The sequence below is a fragment of the Cinclus cinclus genome, chromosome 6, assembly GCF_963662255.1.
Source record: "Cinclus cinclus chromosome 6, bCinCin1.1, whole genome shotgun sequence".
Classification (NCBI taxonomy): Eukaryota; Metazoa; Chordata; class Aves; order Passeriformes; family Cinclidae; genus Cinclus; species Cinclus cinclus.
The window spans coordinates 40,219,024-40,233,691 of NC_085051.1; the positions used below are offsets into that span (position 1 = coordinate 40,219,024).

Consider the following 14,668-nt stretch of genomic DNA (forward strand, 5'->3'; position numbering starts at 1 on the left):
ATCTGTGCACAACTTCACGGTTGAGAAGCACGTGTGTAATGATCATTGTGCTTACATTTGATCCTTGGCACTGCCTCCACCGTGGGCTCTGGGGACTGCCTGCCCCATCTGGAAAGCTGTGTTAGAGAGCCAGGGAGAATTGGGAAGAGCATCAGAAGCCATCAGGAGACTTTGGCAAAAGCCTCTATCAGGAGGCAGATCTGTAAGGGTAGGATTCTCTGCCTTAAGGGGAACTTACTAAGTGTCTTCGGCAAAAAGCTGGAGAAGGCAAGAGCGTCAGACTGTTCCTGGCCTGCCACACCGCAAGTGGAATTAGAACGGGCTAACAGAGCACCCGCATGAGGTGTTGCAGCACTGGTGTCCCCCTTAGTCAGGCCAAGGTTTTAAGACGGCTGAGGGGGTGGATGTTTCTGTGGCTGCCAGGCGCCGGGTGCTCGGCCGGGGGCGGGTGTCCGGGCCGTGCGGGGCTGCCGGCCGAGCCCGGCGGGGCCGTGCCCGCGGTTGCCGGGGCGGCGGGGCGGGCTGTCCGCCGGAAGCACCGGCGGCCGCGGCGGCGGATGGAGCCTGAGCCGGAGCGAGCGGAGGCGCCGCGGAAAGGCGGCGTGGCCGGGGTGAGCGGGCCCAGCCTCTCCGAGCGGGGGGATGCGGGGCCTTGGACCGCGGTCCGTTCGCGGCCCGGAGCGGGCGCGGGGTCGGTGGCCCGGCTGCCGTGGGGCGCCGTGCCGCGGAAGGGCCGAGCCGAGCCGAGCCGAGCCGAGCCGAGCCGAGCCGAGCCGCCGCCGGAGGCGCCGAACAGCGCGGCTGGGGCGGGCCGGGAGGCGGCAGCGGGGCTGACGGCTGCGGCGAGCGATGCCCCTGCTCTGTGAGGGCAGCGCGCCGCGCTGCGGGGCGGGGCGGGGCGCGACGGCCGGGCCCTTCCTTGCGCTCTGCTCCCTGCAGAAACCGCTTCTGTCAGTAACTGGCTGTCCTCTGCCCCTTCGTGTTTCCCCTGCTCGACAGGTACTAAGGATGGGCCGTCGAGCCCGCCAAGACCTCTTTGCAGATGAAAATCTCAGCAGGAAGAATTCCCCGTCTGCTTCTCTCGGAGAGGTGGGTGTCCTATCAGGAGGACTTGTGTGTTGTCCTGCTGTTGTCTCCAGTGGAGAATTATTAATTTCTTCTGAGAGTCCTTCCTGCACAGTGTGCTTTGCCCTTTGAATTTCATCCCTACATTTGGGACTCATGCGACTGCCCTGTCCTTTTCCTGGTGTTGCCCTTTGTATAATAGTTTCCACACAGGGTCCTGTCTGGGGCTATGGTTTCTCACATGTCAAGTATGGAGAGTAGTATCATACCTCTCTCTCCTGTGTATGTGTATTTTCCTGATATTTCCATTTCTAGAGTGAAAATACTGGCAGGCACATCATTTTGTGACCAATTTTGCCACCATCTGTGGTAGCAAGGCAGATAAACAGATGCCTTTCTTTTGTGCTTTGCTTTGCTAGAGCCAGAGTACATGTGACATGGCCTCTATCAAGTTTGTGTAGTGATGCTCTTTTTCATTTTTTCTATGCACAGCTGCAAAGGCCAGTGCTAGGAGCCAGCTTTGCAGCATCTGAGAATTTTTCTTGTGGGTAATAATGTGCAAACTCAGCTCCCACTTGTCTTTGGAGGAAAACTTTGGTTCAGAGGCTGTTCTATCAGTACATCTTCAAATGGTAGAAGGGGGTCAGGAGCCCCTCTTTCTCAGGAGAGTGAGGCAACATCCTCAAGTATCCAGAAATAGGTCTGAACTGTTCCAATTAATTTTTTGCTTAGTGTTGCAGAATGTTGAAATTCTTCCTGGAAGCTTGCTGTTGGATGTTAGCTTGGCTTCTCCACAGGTATCTCGTGCTAGAAGAAGCAGCTCTTAAGAAATGACATACCAGTTTTGCTCCCTGATACATACCAGATGCACAAAAGTGTCATCTGACTTCCACCTTGTTGACAGTGATCCTTGTTTAAATGAGGTGATGCTTTTTGCATCCTTTTTGCAATGCCAGTCAGTGGTCTCCAGCATACCATATTCTTGGCTTTTAACTGGGAATCCATTTTGTCCTGGTGGCCACCCTGGCACCAGCTCTGCTTCAGGCTACTCTGCTCAGAGCCCTGGGACCTTCTGTCTTGGAGTGACTACTCCCTGATTCCCTGTGCAGTGACAAAGCTTTCCTATTACACTGAGTAGCTGTGTCCCAGACATGTGTGCCAAAATGGTTGTGGGGGGATTCTTCCTTTGAGACCCTGTGATGCTGTAGAAAATAGCACTGTTACAGCTTAGCTTACAATAGCACCTCCTGGAGCAGGCTTTCTTTTTCTGGAGAAAATATGCTCTTTTGATAGGCACAATGGAGAATCATCTTCCACCTAGGGATTCTCCCCATGAATATGCTGTAGGGAATTCTGCTCAGGATGGATTCTGTGAGGGCATGTGCAGAAGATGCAGTGTTAGAAATAGAAGCAGCCGTCAACCTCATAGGCAAAGAAAGTCTTAAAGAAACCAGCTGGTGGTTTAAGGAGGTGTAATCCTTAGCTGGCCTCCACATTAGGGTGGCTCACGGTCAGCTTGTTCTCTTGCTGGAACTGGCCAGCCATCCTAGTTCATGAGCTGATTCTCTGGTTCTAAAAGAGACCAGGGCATTACATACAAGTACAGCTGATGGGCTGCAACTTACTGCAATTTGCTTGTGCTTGTGATTGCTGCTCACATCACATCAATAGTTGGGAAGAGATTGTAGGGACTCCAGGCCTTGGGCAACCCTGGAGAAGACTAAGAAATATTTACAGTGTTCTGTTTGAAAGCAGTGAGCTTTTCAGCAGCAGAAGGGTGAGGACTTCCATGCCTTTTAACATTCAGATATGTTAGTACTGGATCTTAACCACCAGGAAGAATCGTTTGTGTCAATAGTCTCCCTTCAGACAGGTCTTTGTTGCTAAATGTTTGTGTTAATTGACAACCTTGGAGCTACTGGAAGAAGGACAAAATCCACTGTAAATACATCCTTAGCCTTTTCCTTTGCTCCAAAATTGGAGGCTTTTCATACCTGAGCATATTTGTTACCAAAGTGAGTATTTAACAGAACTAATATTGTTTTTTCCTTCACCCTAGATTGGCAATTGCTTTTTACTCTTCTGGTAGCTTTGCCTTGGCTTGCTGTTAAGTGGTGGGGGTCAGGTGTTACAGTGGATGTCTCGTTCAGCCATCTGGTCATCTTGAAACCTTTATAAGAAATCTTCCCAAAAGAAATGCAAGATTAAAAAAATCCATTTTTTGGTGTTTTTTTTTTTTTTTTTTACCCTGGAACTGGCAGTAGTGGAGTAGGCTCCATGTAATTAATTTAAGCATAGAAGGTTTTATTCTTATTATATTCACACCCTCATATGCAGTTTCACATTCAGGTTAGTGATTTTGCCTTCAGAGGTTCCTCAGAGTTTTAAAACTGGTTTAATTCACTTTGACTCTTTTTAAAAATTTTTTCTTTAATTCAATGCCAAAACACCCAGTTTCCACCCATCTCAAATTTCTGATATGAACGAATTTGTGCTATTGTTTGGGTCTTTTCATGACACTGAGAAGCATCCAGGAAGTATTTTCCAGTCAGAGCAGCTTTCTTGAAGGAAGCAAAAAGTATCTGTCTATCCATGTTTCAACATCTGGGCTTATTACAAGGAAATTCACTTAGGGGGCTGAACAATTATTGTAATTAAGAAGATCTTTGTTTTGAAGTCAATAGGCAAATCATCTGACTTGGAGCATAGATCTTATCAGGTTAGTGATGATCTCTGCTTGGCCTGGGCTCTCTCTTCCAAAAGAGACTCCAAACTGTGTGTTGCTCTATACAACAAATGTGTTGTTAAAACCCCCTTCCCCAGGGCATAGTTGCAATGTCTTGTGGCTTGTAGCCTAATACACTTCCCCCAACCTCTATGAAAACATTATAATATCTTAGATTTTTTTAAGTTGTGTGTATGCATCTCCAACAAGAATATTCTTAACTACAGCAGCAAATCTGCAATTCCTCTTCCCAAATCTCTACTTCATAATTCCCATTCTGCATGGAAGTACCTGCATTATCTTCAAACGTAGACCTCCTCAAGGGGCTCATGAAAGGTCACAAAGCTCACACTCTGCCCATGTGACATGCAGAGCATTCCTGCCTTTTCAGAAGTGCAAGTACTAACAAACAACACTACAGCTATGTGTTATTTCAGCAGGCAGGATGGAACATGATTATTTGCTGTAATTGATGCAGTTGGCACCCTCCTGCAGCAAAGGCTGTGTGCGTTCCTGGACTTCAGAGCTCCTTGGCAATTCGACATGCACTTCTTGGGCACCCAGGGGAATATGCTGTAAGTGGGAATTCCTAGAGATAAATCTGCTTGCTGCATGCCAGAACTCCACATTTCAAACATTCATTTTCAGAGGGGTAATGTGTCCCTTTTTCCATTGAGAGGCCTTTCCCATCCCCTGGCTTGATGTGGTACATTTACTCATCTTGATGCTATCAAGTTTCTGACAGAATGGGAGAAACTCAGGCTAGTCATGTTATTTGTATAATGGGAGGGACAGATCATATAATGAGATCTGTTGAAGATTTTTGCTATCCCATCCTAACAGGACTTCTGGACACTTTTACAGGATAAAAGTCAAACCTTTTTCCTGGCTCTAACATCACTGCACCCAACAGCCTGAATGCTGGCTTGATGACATCCATCAGAAGAAGCTGTTTGGCCAGGTTTGGAGCTCTTGATGAGATTGGTTTGGAAAGCTGAGTGGAAAAGCCTTTTTAAAAAAACATATCAGCAGATTTTTCCTTTCCTGTTTCTTCTATCAACAAGAGTGAACTATTTGCTGTTCTGTAAGAATCTGTATGCAAAAGTATTTTAATGTTATCCTACTTTCATGGTCTATTTTCTCTTTATCCTACAGTGAAGTGATTGCCTTGGGACCTTGTTCAAGAATTCTCTGGTTTCTGCCTCTCACAGTCTCAGTATGATTTTGCCAGGGTGTCTCTGGCAGCCCTCTGTAGATCCTTTGAGTGGAAACTGCTTTACTAGGCAATGGTCAGCTTAAAGGATGAAGGTTTTCCCTGTTTTGAGAATACTTCCACACAGTAGGACAAAATGACTTTATATCATGGTTTGCCCAGAAATCAAGTTCCTTGCTGGTTCTCTCTGCCACATTTCACCACAGCCTGGGGAAAGTCTTTGTGCTTTCACTTCTGAAAGTATGTTCTTCTCTTGTTGTCCTAGCTGGTGTTTATTTGTAAGCTTGCTCATGTAGCTGTGGTCCTTGGGTGGTAGTTAAAAAGCATTTCTTGCTGTAAAAAATGTCTTATTCAGCATAGATCCAGGTAGACAGACAAAAACTTTGGCCACCTCTGCTGCATGTTGGAAGGATGTTCCCACAGGTGAATTTTGTAAAGCAGCTATCTGGACTTCACTAGCCAGTTTACAAACACTCCTGGCAGTGATTTCTTTAGGCTGATATCCAGGCATCATTTTAATGGGACTCCATTAGCTAACCCAAATGAGTAAATAAGAATAATAATAATAATGATAATAATAATAATAATAATAATAGTAGGATTGCTGAGGGTTAAACCCACCTGGAATATTGCTCCAATAAGTGGTTAGTTGAATGCTTTTCCAACATATATTGCCCAGCTGGATTTTCTTCCATGTTAGTGCAAGTCTTGTACCACTTGGGCTCTGTACATCCAGAGAAGCTTAGGTCATGTTGGACCCCACAGTAACTTTTCTGCTTTTGGCTGTGGGAACAAGCAGGCCCCTGGCTCACAGATACATGCTTCCAACAGATTTTTACTAGCTGGGCAAATCTGATTTCATTTGTGCTGCTCATTGGTAAGGACATTTTTATGCCCCAGCTGCCCCAACCTGCATGTAGCCCTCCATTGCTCTTGTCATAGTAAGATCATAAGACCAGATGACAGCAAAGACACAAAATGAACTGAGATACCAAACCACTTCCATCAGAGATATATGCAGTTTGTGAATCACATGGCTTCCATGTTCCATGGAGGGATGATTTAATCAAGAGGTCACGTGGGTTGGTGGAGTATTTCCAGCCATCCTATGCATACTCCTGGTGTAGGTCATAGTTCAATCTAGGATACTCTAGATTCTCCTCCTGAGTCGTTCTGAACACTGTGATTTGTAGAATAACATAAAGATTATTGGGTTCTTAATTACCTCCTTGCATTTGGTGCCTAACAGCACTGGTTGTTGCAACTGCTGATACTGATAGTCTGCCCATCTAAAAGTTTCTCAACTGGTTTGCAACTTTCACAGTGATTAACAGACTGATTTTCTTGAGTTACTTATCTACCCCACAACCAAGTTGCTCGATTATAGTGTTAGCTAAAGATCACCTGCTGAAGCTAACACTGATATCAGCTATGCTTATCTTACATTAACTGCTACAGCTTGTGCTCTCAGGGGAGAATCTGAGGCTGCCTCGAGAGACAGTAGCTTCTGAAAAAAGGGCTGTAGCCTGCTACAGCATATAAGACCCTTGTATGACTGGTCCAGCATCAATTCTGGTCTCTGGCATGGCTGCAGTGACTCTCCATATGAATCTTTTTAGGATCCTACATACCTGAATAATTCGAGTTTTATCATGCTATAGGGAGAATGAGCTAAGTCTGTTTTCTTGTCACATTTTTATTTTGTTTTGTTTTATTTTTCTTTAAGTATCACAGTTGGCATCTGCATAAATGACTGGATATAAAATGTTATAATGGTGGGATCAACTTTGTGCTTTGTTCAAGTGAATAAGGTTGCAAAGTGTGTGTTGCAGGGCAGCCATAAATGTCACTCTTCAAGTTGTTTTGTGCAGGCTTCCATAGTGCTTCCTTTTAACTTCTTTCTCTCTTTTTTCCTCCTGACCCTTCTAGGATGAAGACTCTCAGGAAAAGGTTGACCATGTAAGACTAGAGGCTTTCTAGGTAGATGCTGGCTCCTCTGAAGGGGACTAGTAGGATTAACCTATTATATCTCTGACGACTACCTTAAGAGGGTACTCTAGTATTGGAGAATAATATAAAGTTTGCTTTGGATGCAGTGCCTTCCCTGCATCCTGTTTCTGTTGCTGACAGATTTTTAATTATCTTTGAAACAGCTTTTCTTATCAGCTGCTGCATCTTGTTTTGTGGTCACAGATGTATATGTGGCTACTGAAAAGATGCTCTGTTTTCATTTAAAACTCAGGACAGCAATTAGCTAAGAGAGTAAAAAAACCTGACTGAACCTAGATTGCTGTCCAGTATGGTTAGTTTGCTCTTTTAACATGAAAATGTGTCTTCAGGGATGATGAAGTCTTGCTGGTGCCCCAGAGGAGAAGGCCAGGCAATAGTAACAAGTACATGTACCTTTGTATTTTCTACTGAGTCTTTTCTTTTTATTGCACCAGCACTGACTGCCAGAATCTGTAGTTAATAATGCCATAGTGCTTCTTACCAGGCTTCTATTACACACAGAGAAGGAACACACATATCCTTTCTTATCCTGCACCAAAGCTAAAATATGCCTTAGCATTAATTTAGTATTAGAAGCCAGGATGATGCCATTCAGAACAACCTGAGAAGTTCTACCTGTTTCTGTTGAAGTCTTTGGGCTAATTGCCTTGCATTCTTCCTAACCATGGAATTGGTGTTGCCCAGTTTTTCCTGCCCAGAGTTGCTCTTGGTTAGATAATTAAACACCCTCTCCTGTGCTCTCAATTCCTTCCACTGAAGGACCATTCCAATACTGGTAGCACAGTAGATTCATCTGTGAAATTTAAAGCCCAGAAAAGAAACCCCTATCACCCATCTCATTAATTCTTGCCTCAGAAGGGTATGCTCATTACCAGGAATCAAGTCTATTCAGATTCGCTCAGTTTTCTCTTGGTAGTGCAAGAGATGATATTGTAGAAAAGATCCACTGGGTTTAGTTGGCAGTGATGGATGGTTCAGGACTATGCCCAGAGCACTTTTCCATTTATCAGGCAAAGAGACCTCCCACTGATGGGGTATAGTTTTGGGGACTGGTTGCCTAATAGAAAATTTTACTGATAATTGATCTATTCTTCCCTCCCCCCCACCCTGCCCCACCTCCATGGAACCAGTCCTTACAGTCATTTCACTGGAACTAATTCCACCTCCATACAGTGCTCTAAATCATTGATTCCCAAGGTCTGCTGTTGAGTGCTGACTGGTCACATGCCACAGACTCCTTCTTGCTTCTGGCTGCTAAATTTAATTAAAATAACTTTACTGATGCGACTCTTCCACATGAGCAATTGTTGCTTCAGGGATGTTATGCAATGGTGGCTGACAAGGAGATTTTACTTAGTATGAGGGGATTCCTGCTTTGAAAACACTCTTGTTTGGGCAATTCCTGTGTCCTTTATTCAGGCTTATGCTCTTAAGCATGACAGTCACACTTTATAGTATTTTTCCATTTGTAAAAGTCTGTACATGGTATAAAATGGGTAACTGAGTGTTCAGAAGCCTGACTGATCAGTAAGCTGCTTGTAACTTATACTACTGTATGCTTACAAACTTCTGTTAATTTTATCATAAGTCTCTTCCAAATCAAGTGTTAGTGGAACTTTATGTTATAAAGTGTGATTCAAATCTTGTTGCAGTATATCCCTCCCTTAGTCATTGCCTGGCCAATCTGAAATACTTGGCTTCTTGAATCATTTGTCCGAAGTTGGCCCCTTCATCCCCCTGATGGCTCATATAACCCTTCTCTGAACTCCCTTTGGGCTTTGCTGAGTGTTACAATCTGAACTCTTCCTGGATTTGGTCCCTTTCCTCTTGCTATGCTGAAGATAACTTTGTAGCTGCATGAATATTGACAAACAGCCCCATCTGGGTTGTTGATGTGAATGTACCTGCTGAAGTCCTGCCCTCCAGCCATCTGACTGCTCTGAAACTTGTTTTGCATCCTTTGGCAAACCACTCATCTTGCATCTGAATTTTTGCCAGTTGAATCACTCATTTGGCTGCACCTTCCAAGACTGCCTGGGATATTTAGCCAAAGGCTGTAAGACTAATCAATGGTATAATAAAGGGTGTATCCTAATATTTCAGTTAATTTGCAGAGGCAGAATAAGCAGGAATATGAATGTGGTTGTGAGCCAAGATTTTGCTGTGCTCTTTTAGTGGTTTTGCCATAGATTTGCTTTGGGGCCTTGGAGAAGTCCCTCCACTAGTTTTCTTTAGTAGTTCCTATCTGAAAGGAAAGCTAGAGCTTTATGTGGAAGCACTGTGGGTATTTCCTAAATGTACCCACATAGGGGGATTTAGATGCCTTATCTTCATAACAAAATCTGTATCCTGCACTGGGTGCTCGTGTAGTATGTAGATAATCTCAGGATGGGCTGGTGGATCTGTTGGGATGGTAAAGAGTGGCTGGGAATGGCAGCGTGTCTGAAACCCTCTCCTGTGGAGCTCTGGCCCCATTCTGTGAGCTCTGGGAGTGCATGTCCTTGCATTACCAGTGAGAGACCCTGATCCTCATCCTGTGTTTTCTAGCCTTCAGAGGTGGAGCAGGGCTTTTCCTTGCCTTCAGGGACCTCGAGGTCATAAATAAGGAGATGTTCATTTAAGTGTTGGAATCTCACGCTGTAAATGTAGAGATTAAACTGGCCATCTCCTTTCTAAGATGGAAAACAATGATTTTATTGTCCTCTTCCTTCCCTGAGAAAGATGTAGCAAGTAATGTTTGCTACCTCCACAGGGAATGTTATATATAATGACAAGCCTATGAGCTGTTCTGAGTTTGAGAAGGCTCTCAGTCCTTTCTCCTGAGGCTGCTCTGCTTTGCAAATGGAACCGAAAGAATTTTGGTGCCATAGGGAAAGACTTTCTAGCTGAAGGCAACAACATTTGAGTGGGAAGACATCAGTTCCATTGATCAGTTGGGACCTCATCCTCTAGCTGTGCCTTGGTAGACATGCCATAGGTAGTCTCAAGGTCCTTCATGGACTAAAAACAGGGACAGCTCTTGATTTCTGACCCTTGTATGGGTGGATGCTGGCCTCTGTGGCTCTGTATCACTCAGTGTTTGAGTGACAACATGCTTTAGGGCAGCAACTGGAAAGAGGATTTGAAGAGCTGACCTTTCCAGAGGGGGCATCAAAGTCCTTTTGTAGTTCTAGTTGCTAGTGCTTCTAAAACATTTGGGTGGAAAAATGGGCTGTTACTTTTTAGGTTAAGTCAGCATGTCAGGAGCAGTTGTTTTCATTGAATCTTTGTTGGAAGAACAACTATAAAAAATGTAAGTACCTGAAATATAAAGCCAGTTGTGTTCTTACATTGCTAGGTCACCCAGTTGGGTGGGGCTGAGTGAGTATATTTGCATTCTAAAATACAGTGCAAAATGATGTGGAGATCCCCTGCTGAGAAGCAACCTGCACTCTACTTGGGGAGGTACCAGCTTCATTACCAGAAGTACCTAAAACAAGACAATTTCCAGACTTGAGCTGACTCATATGGATCCTGCTTGCAGGTGTGTCTACACCTGTGGTGTAGACATGGCCTGGGGCTTGATATGATCAGGGCCTTTAATCAGAGCGGTATTTTCCTGACCCAGTTCTTACCCTTGCACAGTGGTTGGCACCCAGCTCCAAACTCTCATTCTGTTGTCTGGTCTGGATCTGTGCAGCAGCCACCCCCTAAGTATTCTCCCCTACATTCTCTAAAACTTAGAAACATGCACGTGAGGAACCCAGCACCAGCTCAATGTTGAACAGTGGACCTTATTTGCATAAAAATAATCACATTGGTTTGGGCACTGTCCTCCCGCTCTGGTTTAGAGAGTTCATGACTTAAGAAGTCATAATTGTAATGCAGTCACAGTGATTTCTGTGTCTACAATTTGCACTGTAGTAAGATCTAGAGAGTGTTGGTGTATGGCTGGAACAAAAATTTCCTATTCCTAAAGACCTTAGTCTAACTGCAATGTTTTTCTCAAGCATCCTGTTCTCTCCTGTGATCTTTAGCTTGTAGAGGAGCCTTCACCAGGGGTAGCTGCATTTGTATACGACATGTTGCCTTGGTTTTGCCTTCTTAGGCATGTGGTTGGGAGTAGGGTGGACTGGCAGTAGATAGCTTTTGAAGCAATTGGCATTTCTGAGAATCTGGGAGGGTTCTCTGAGGCAAAATTTCCCGTAGCTACTGCACACTGTGAATGCCCTCCCATTTATGTGGTTGTCCTGGGCTGAGCTGCATTTGTCCCTCCATGTCCCATAGTTTCTGTCATCTGTTTAGATTCTTGCATTATTCTAGTAAATACCCTCCACTGAAAGGATCCAGCATCCAAAGAAGCACTGGGTTTTTTGCCTGCTTCCATTTTACAGGGTTTGCATTTTTTAATTTTTTTTTTTTCCCAGAGATCTTCTGGTTGCTTATAGAAATGCTGGACTCCCAGCCTGCTCCTGGGGACCTCTCATCTGGAAGTTGGCCAGATTCTCCAGGAGGAATCTCAAAAATGCAGCTGAACTTTTGTTCCCTAATTAGGCCAACTTCCCCAGTGTGAGCCCCAGCACTGCATGGCCTGGAGCTCCCCAAGGCCTTGTGCAGCCTCTCTCCTGTGCACCCCGACTGGCTGACCAGCAGGACAGTTATTTTCAGCTTTCTGAACTTATCTCCTTGCCTTTTGATGGTATCTTCTGAAATAGCTTTTCTAGTCAGCCATGTTTCCCAGCCTTTCTAGTAGTATCCTGCCTGCTTGTCTACCTTAATGTGAATTAGGGACAATCTCATTGAAAATAATTTTATTAAGAGCTTTTCCTTTTCCACACATTTATTTCATACTTTGAGTGCTCCTGGACCCTCCTCAAGGCAACAAAAGAACTGTAGGAGGTGGGAAGGTGGATGGGAAAATGTCTGACCATATGTAGCATAAAGTGGTAGCAAACTGAGAAATGTTCATGCCTAGGGGGGCTAGAGGGGCATTTCCCTGTAATTATGGGTTGTGAGAGGATTCTACCTGGTGACCCCTTGTTCAGAGAATCAGACTGTTGTGTGCTGATTCACTGTTTTCCTGCAGAGCAGAGCAGTAACTCCTCAGACAGGTTAAAGTGCCAAATGCTGCAAATGTGACAGCTTTCCTCATGGGTGAATGTCAGCTGACAAATAGCTGGCCACTGTTTTAGGAGAGCAATTCTTGATAGCTGGTTAACAATATGAACTGCTCCTTTACCTGTGATAGATGGCCGAGAATATTTGAAGGCCCCCAAGAACTTCTGTCTCAATAACATTTTTCCTAGTAAAGGAAAGTCAGGGACTGTGAAAAGAAGGACAGTTTGTGGATGCAATGCAAATCCAGTGTTTTCTGCTTGGTATTTATCTGACATGCAGAAGTCCTTGGAGGGTATTCATTAAAATCATATGCACTATTTGAACCATCTATGGACATGGTAAAGAGAGCCAGCAGAGATGGGCTGTTCTTTGCAACAGCCCAGGCTTGCATATATCTTGGAATTGATGTGTTTTTGATATCATACATGCTCATATAACCAGTATAGATTATTTTATGTGGCTGTTTACGAGCAGTGGGGCTATTTGACTTAGAGCTCCTTAAATGGCAGCAATCAAAACTAATTCATCAGTCCTGGTTATGGAGATAGGCTTTTCTTCAGTCAAGGGAGCCTCTGGCATCTTGCTGGAGAACAGAATCTTTGAGACTGCCTATACTTCTTTCTTTCCACTGTGTGGTCAATACTCGATAATATCAACAAGATGCCTACATGCTGTGTAAAATCTCACAGTGTTTGTATATTGGATACACATAGGTCCTACATATTTTAGGAGAAATATGACATGGTAGAGGAATTCTGTGTCCTCTGTTGCACACTGTCAATGTCATTTGAGTCCCTGCATCCCTGCACAGGGTGCTTAGTGTTTCAAAGGAGTTGTCATGTTGATGAAGGTAAATTAATCCATATTTTCAGACCCACCTGAGAATCTGAGGGACTTAACATGCCCATAATCTGCCTCTGTTGTGGTAGGTCCTAAAAGAAATTTTGCCTGACCTTCAGGATTCAGAGACACACAGGGCAGTTGCTTCCATGAGGGAAGTAGCATCCAGCTGGCACCTTCAGAACAGTAGACGTGATCTGACAAGTAGCTTGGAAATTTTTGCTTTAATGGGGAACCCAGATTAGAATTCTGCATCTCTCTGATAAGAAAGGGCCTAAAAAACAGTAAAGAAGAAGGTAGAGTTTCTACTTTAATGCAGGAGAGATGGAATTCAGGCCAGTCATTTTTCCAAGGGAGAGATAAAATACTGATTATGGATGTAGTATCAAAGTGTTGATATGGAAGGTGGCCTGAGAAATACTGGAAAAATGCCATCACAAAAATGGTGAGTTGAATTTCTGAGAAAAAACAAAAAACTCAGACCATGGCAATTTTCCTTGGAAAAGGAACAATCTGCAAAAACTCAAGTAGAGGAGATCTGGAGATAAATAACAGACAAAAGTGAAGTGGAAAGGCAAATCCCAGCAAGTAAGTGATTACTGATGCTGTGAAAGAGACTGAGCAGCAAGGGCTGAGAGAACAACACTGTTGTCAGGAGCTGGTGGAATCTCAGTATTTTAAGCACTAAACTGTTTGGATGTATAGCTTTGCATTTGGGAAAATACATACAAATCTTGCCTAAGGTATAACTGTAGGTACCAACAACTTCTGTTCATTTAAATCCCCCAGTCTTTTTCACCAAAAAGGTATGTTTAGGAGCACATTTGCTGCATTACAGAAGAACAGTGTACTCTGTTTCTCCTCTGATCTCTCTGGGGTTGACATTTGTCCCACTTTCTGCCTTGAGCTATTGCTTGCAGCTGCAAAGTCCCTACCTGTCAACATATTATGGCAAAGCACGACATTGCATTTTCAATTGTAAATTATGCTGAGGCTTTGGAACTGTGAAAGTATATGAAAATAAGTTTATTTACATGACAAAAGTGTATGTGGCATGTGACCTTATTGCAGCACTTTCTGGGCAGCTAACAAAGAAAAGCTATTTCTCCTCAGCTGACAGTTAACATTGCCTTTCCTGTTGCTAGTGCTTCTGTAGGCAATTCAGAAAGAATTACCTGATTTATTGCAAGAGGAATAAAAGACCTGTAGCTGTATGTGAAGTGTTTTTCAGGATCTGACAGACATTCAGGGTTGCCTGGTATGTATGATCAATGGGAACACATTATAACATTGGCAAGACAGTGGAATCAAATCTCTGGATGCCCTGGAGTCATGCCTTGTGCAAAGACTGGGCCAGACATTGTCATCACCCTCTGATCTGGTGTGCCCCACTTGAGTTATCTTTGATCTGAAGTTTTGATGATGAGTAAATTAAATTGCTAGGTGCATTGAGATGCCCTGGAGATGCTGCATTTTCGTTCAGCCTTACAGCCCAGGCTCTTTGGTGTAATTTTTGTATCCCCATGCACCTTTGTGAGGAGTTGTGAGGCTGTTAGAAATACTTCTTGCTGGCTATCAGAGGGATAGTGTGAGGGGAAAGGGAGTTGTTTGCATGGGAAGCATCTGTGTGAGAAGGAGCGTGTTTCTGAGTTAGGGGTGTGGGTAATGGGAATAGGGTTGTTTATGTGGGCATGCACGCCCATATGTGGTGTGTGTTC

The 14,668-nt window shown here is 44.2% G+C and overlaps 1 protein-coding gene across 1 annotated transcript in view; it reads left to right on the forward strand.

Annotated features, from left to right (window-relative positions):
• The first annotated feature begins 557 nt into the window (after window positions 1-557).
• Window positions 558-14,668, forward strand: part of IFT43 (intraflagellar transport 43) — a 43,134-nt gene continuing 29,023 nt past the window's right edge. Inside the window, exons 1-3 of the mRNA XM_062494399.1 lie at window positions 558-611; window positions 1,000-1,089; window positions 6,933-6,962. Of these exons, the coding sequence (XP_062350383.1) occupies window positions 558-611; window positions 1,000-1,089; window positions 6,933-6,962 (174 nt within the window). The remainder of the gene's footprint in view (window positions 612-999; window positions 1,090-6,932; window positions 6,963-14,668) is intronic.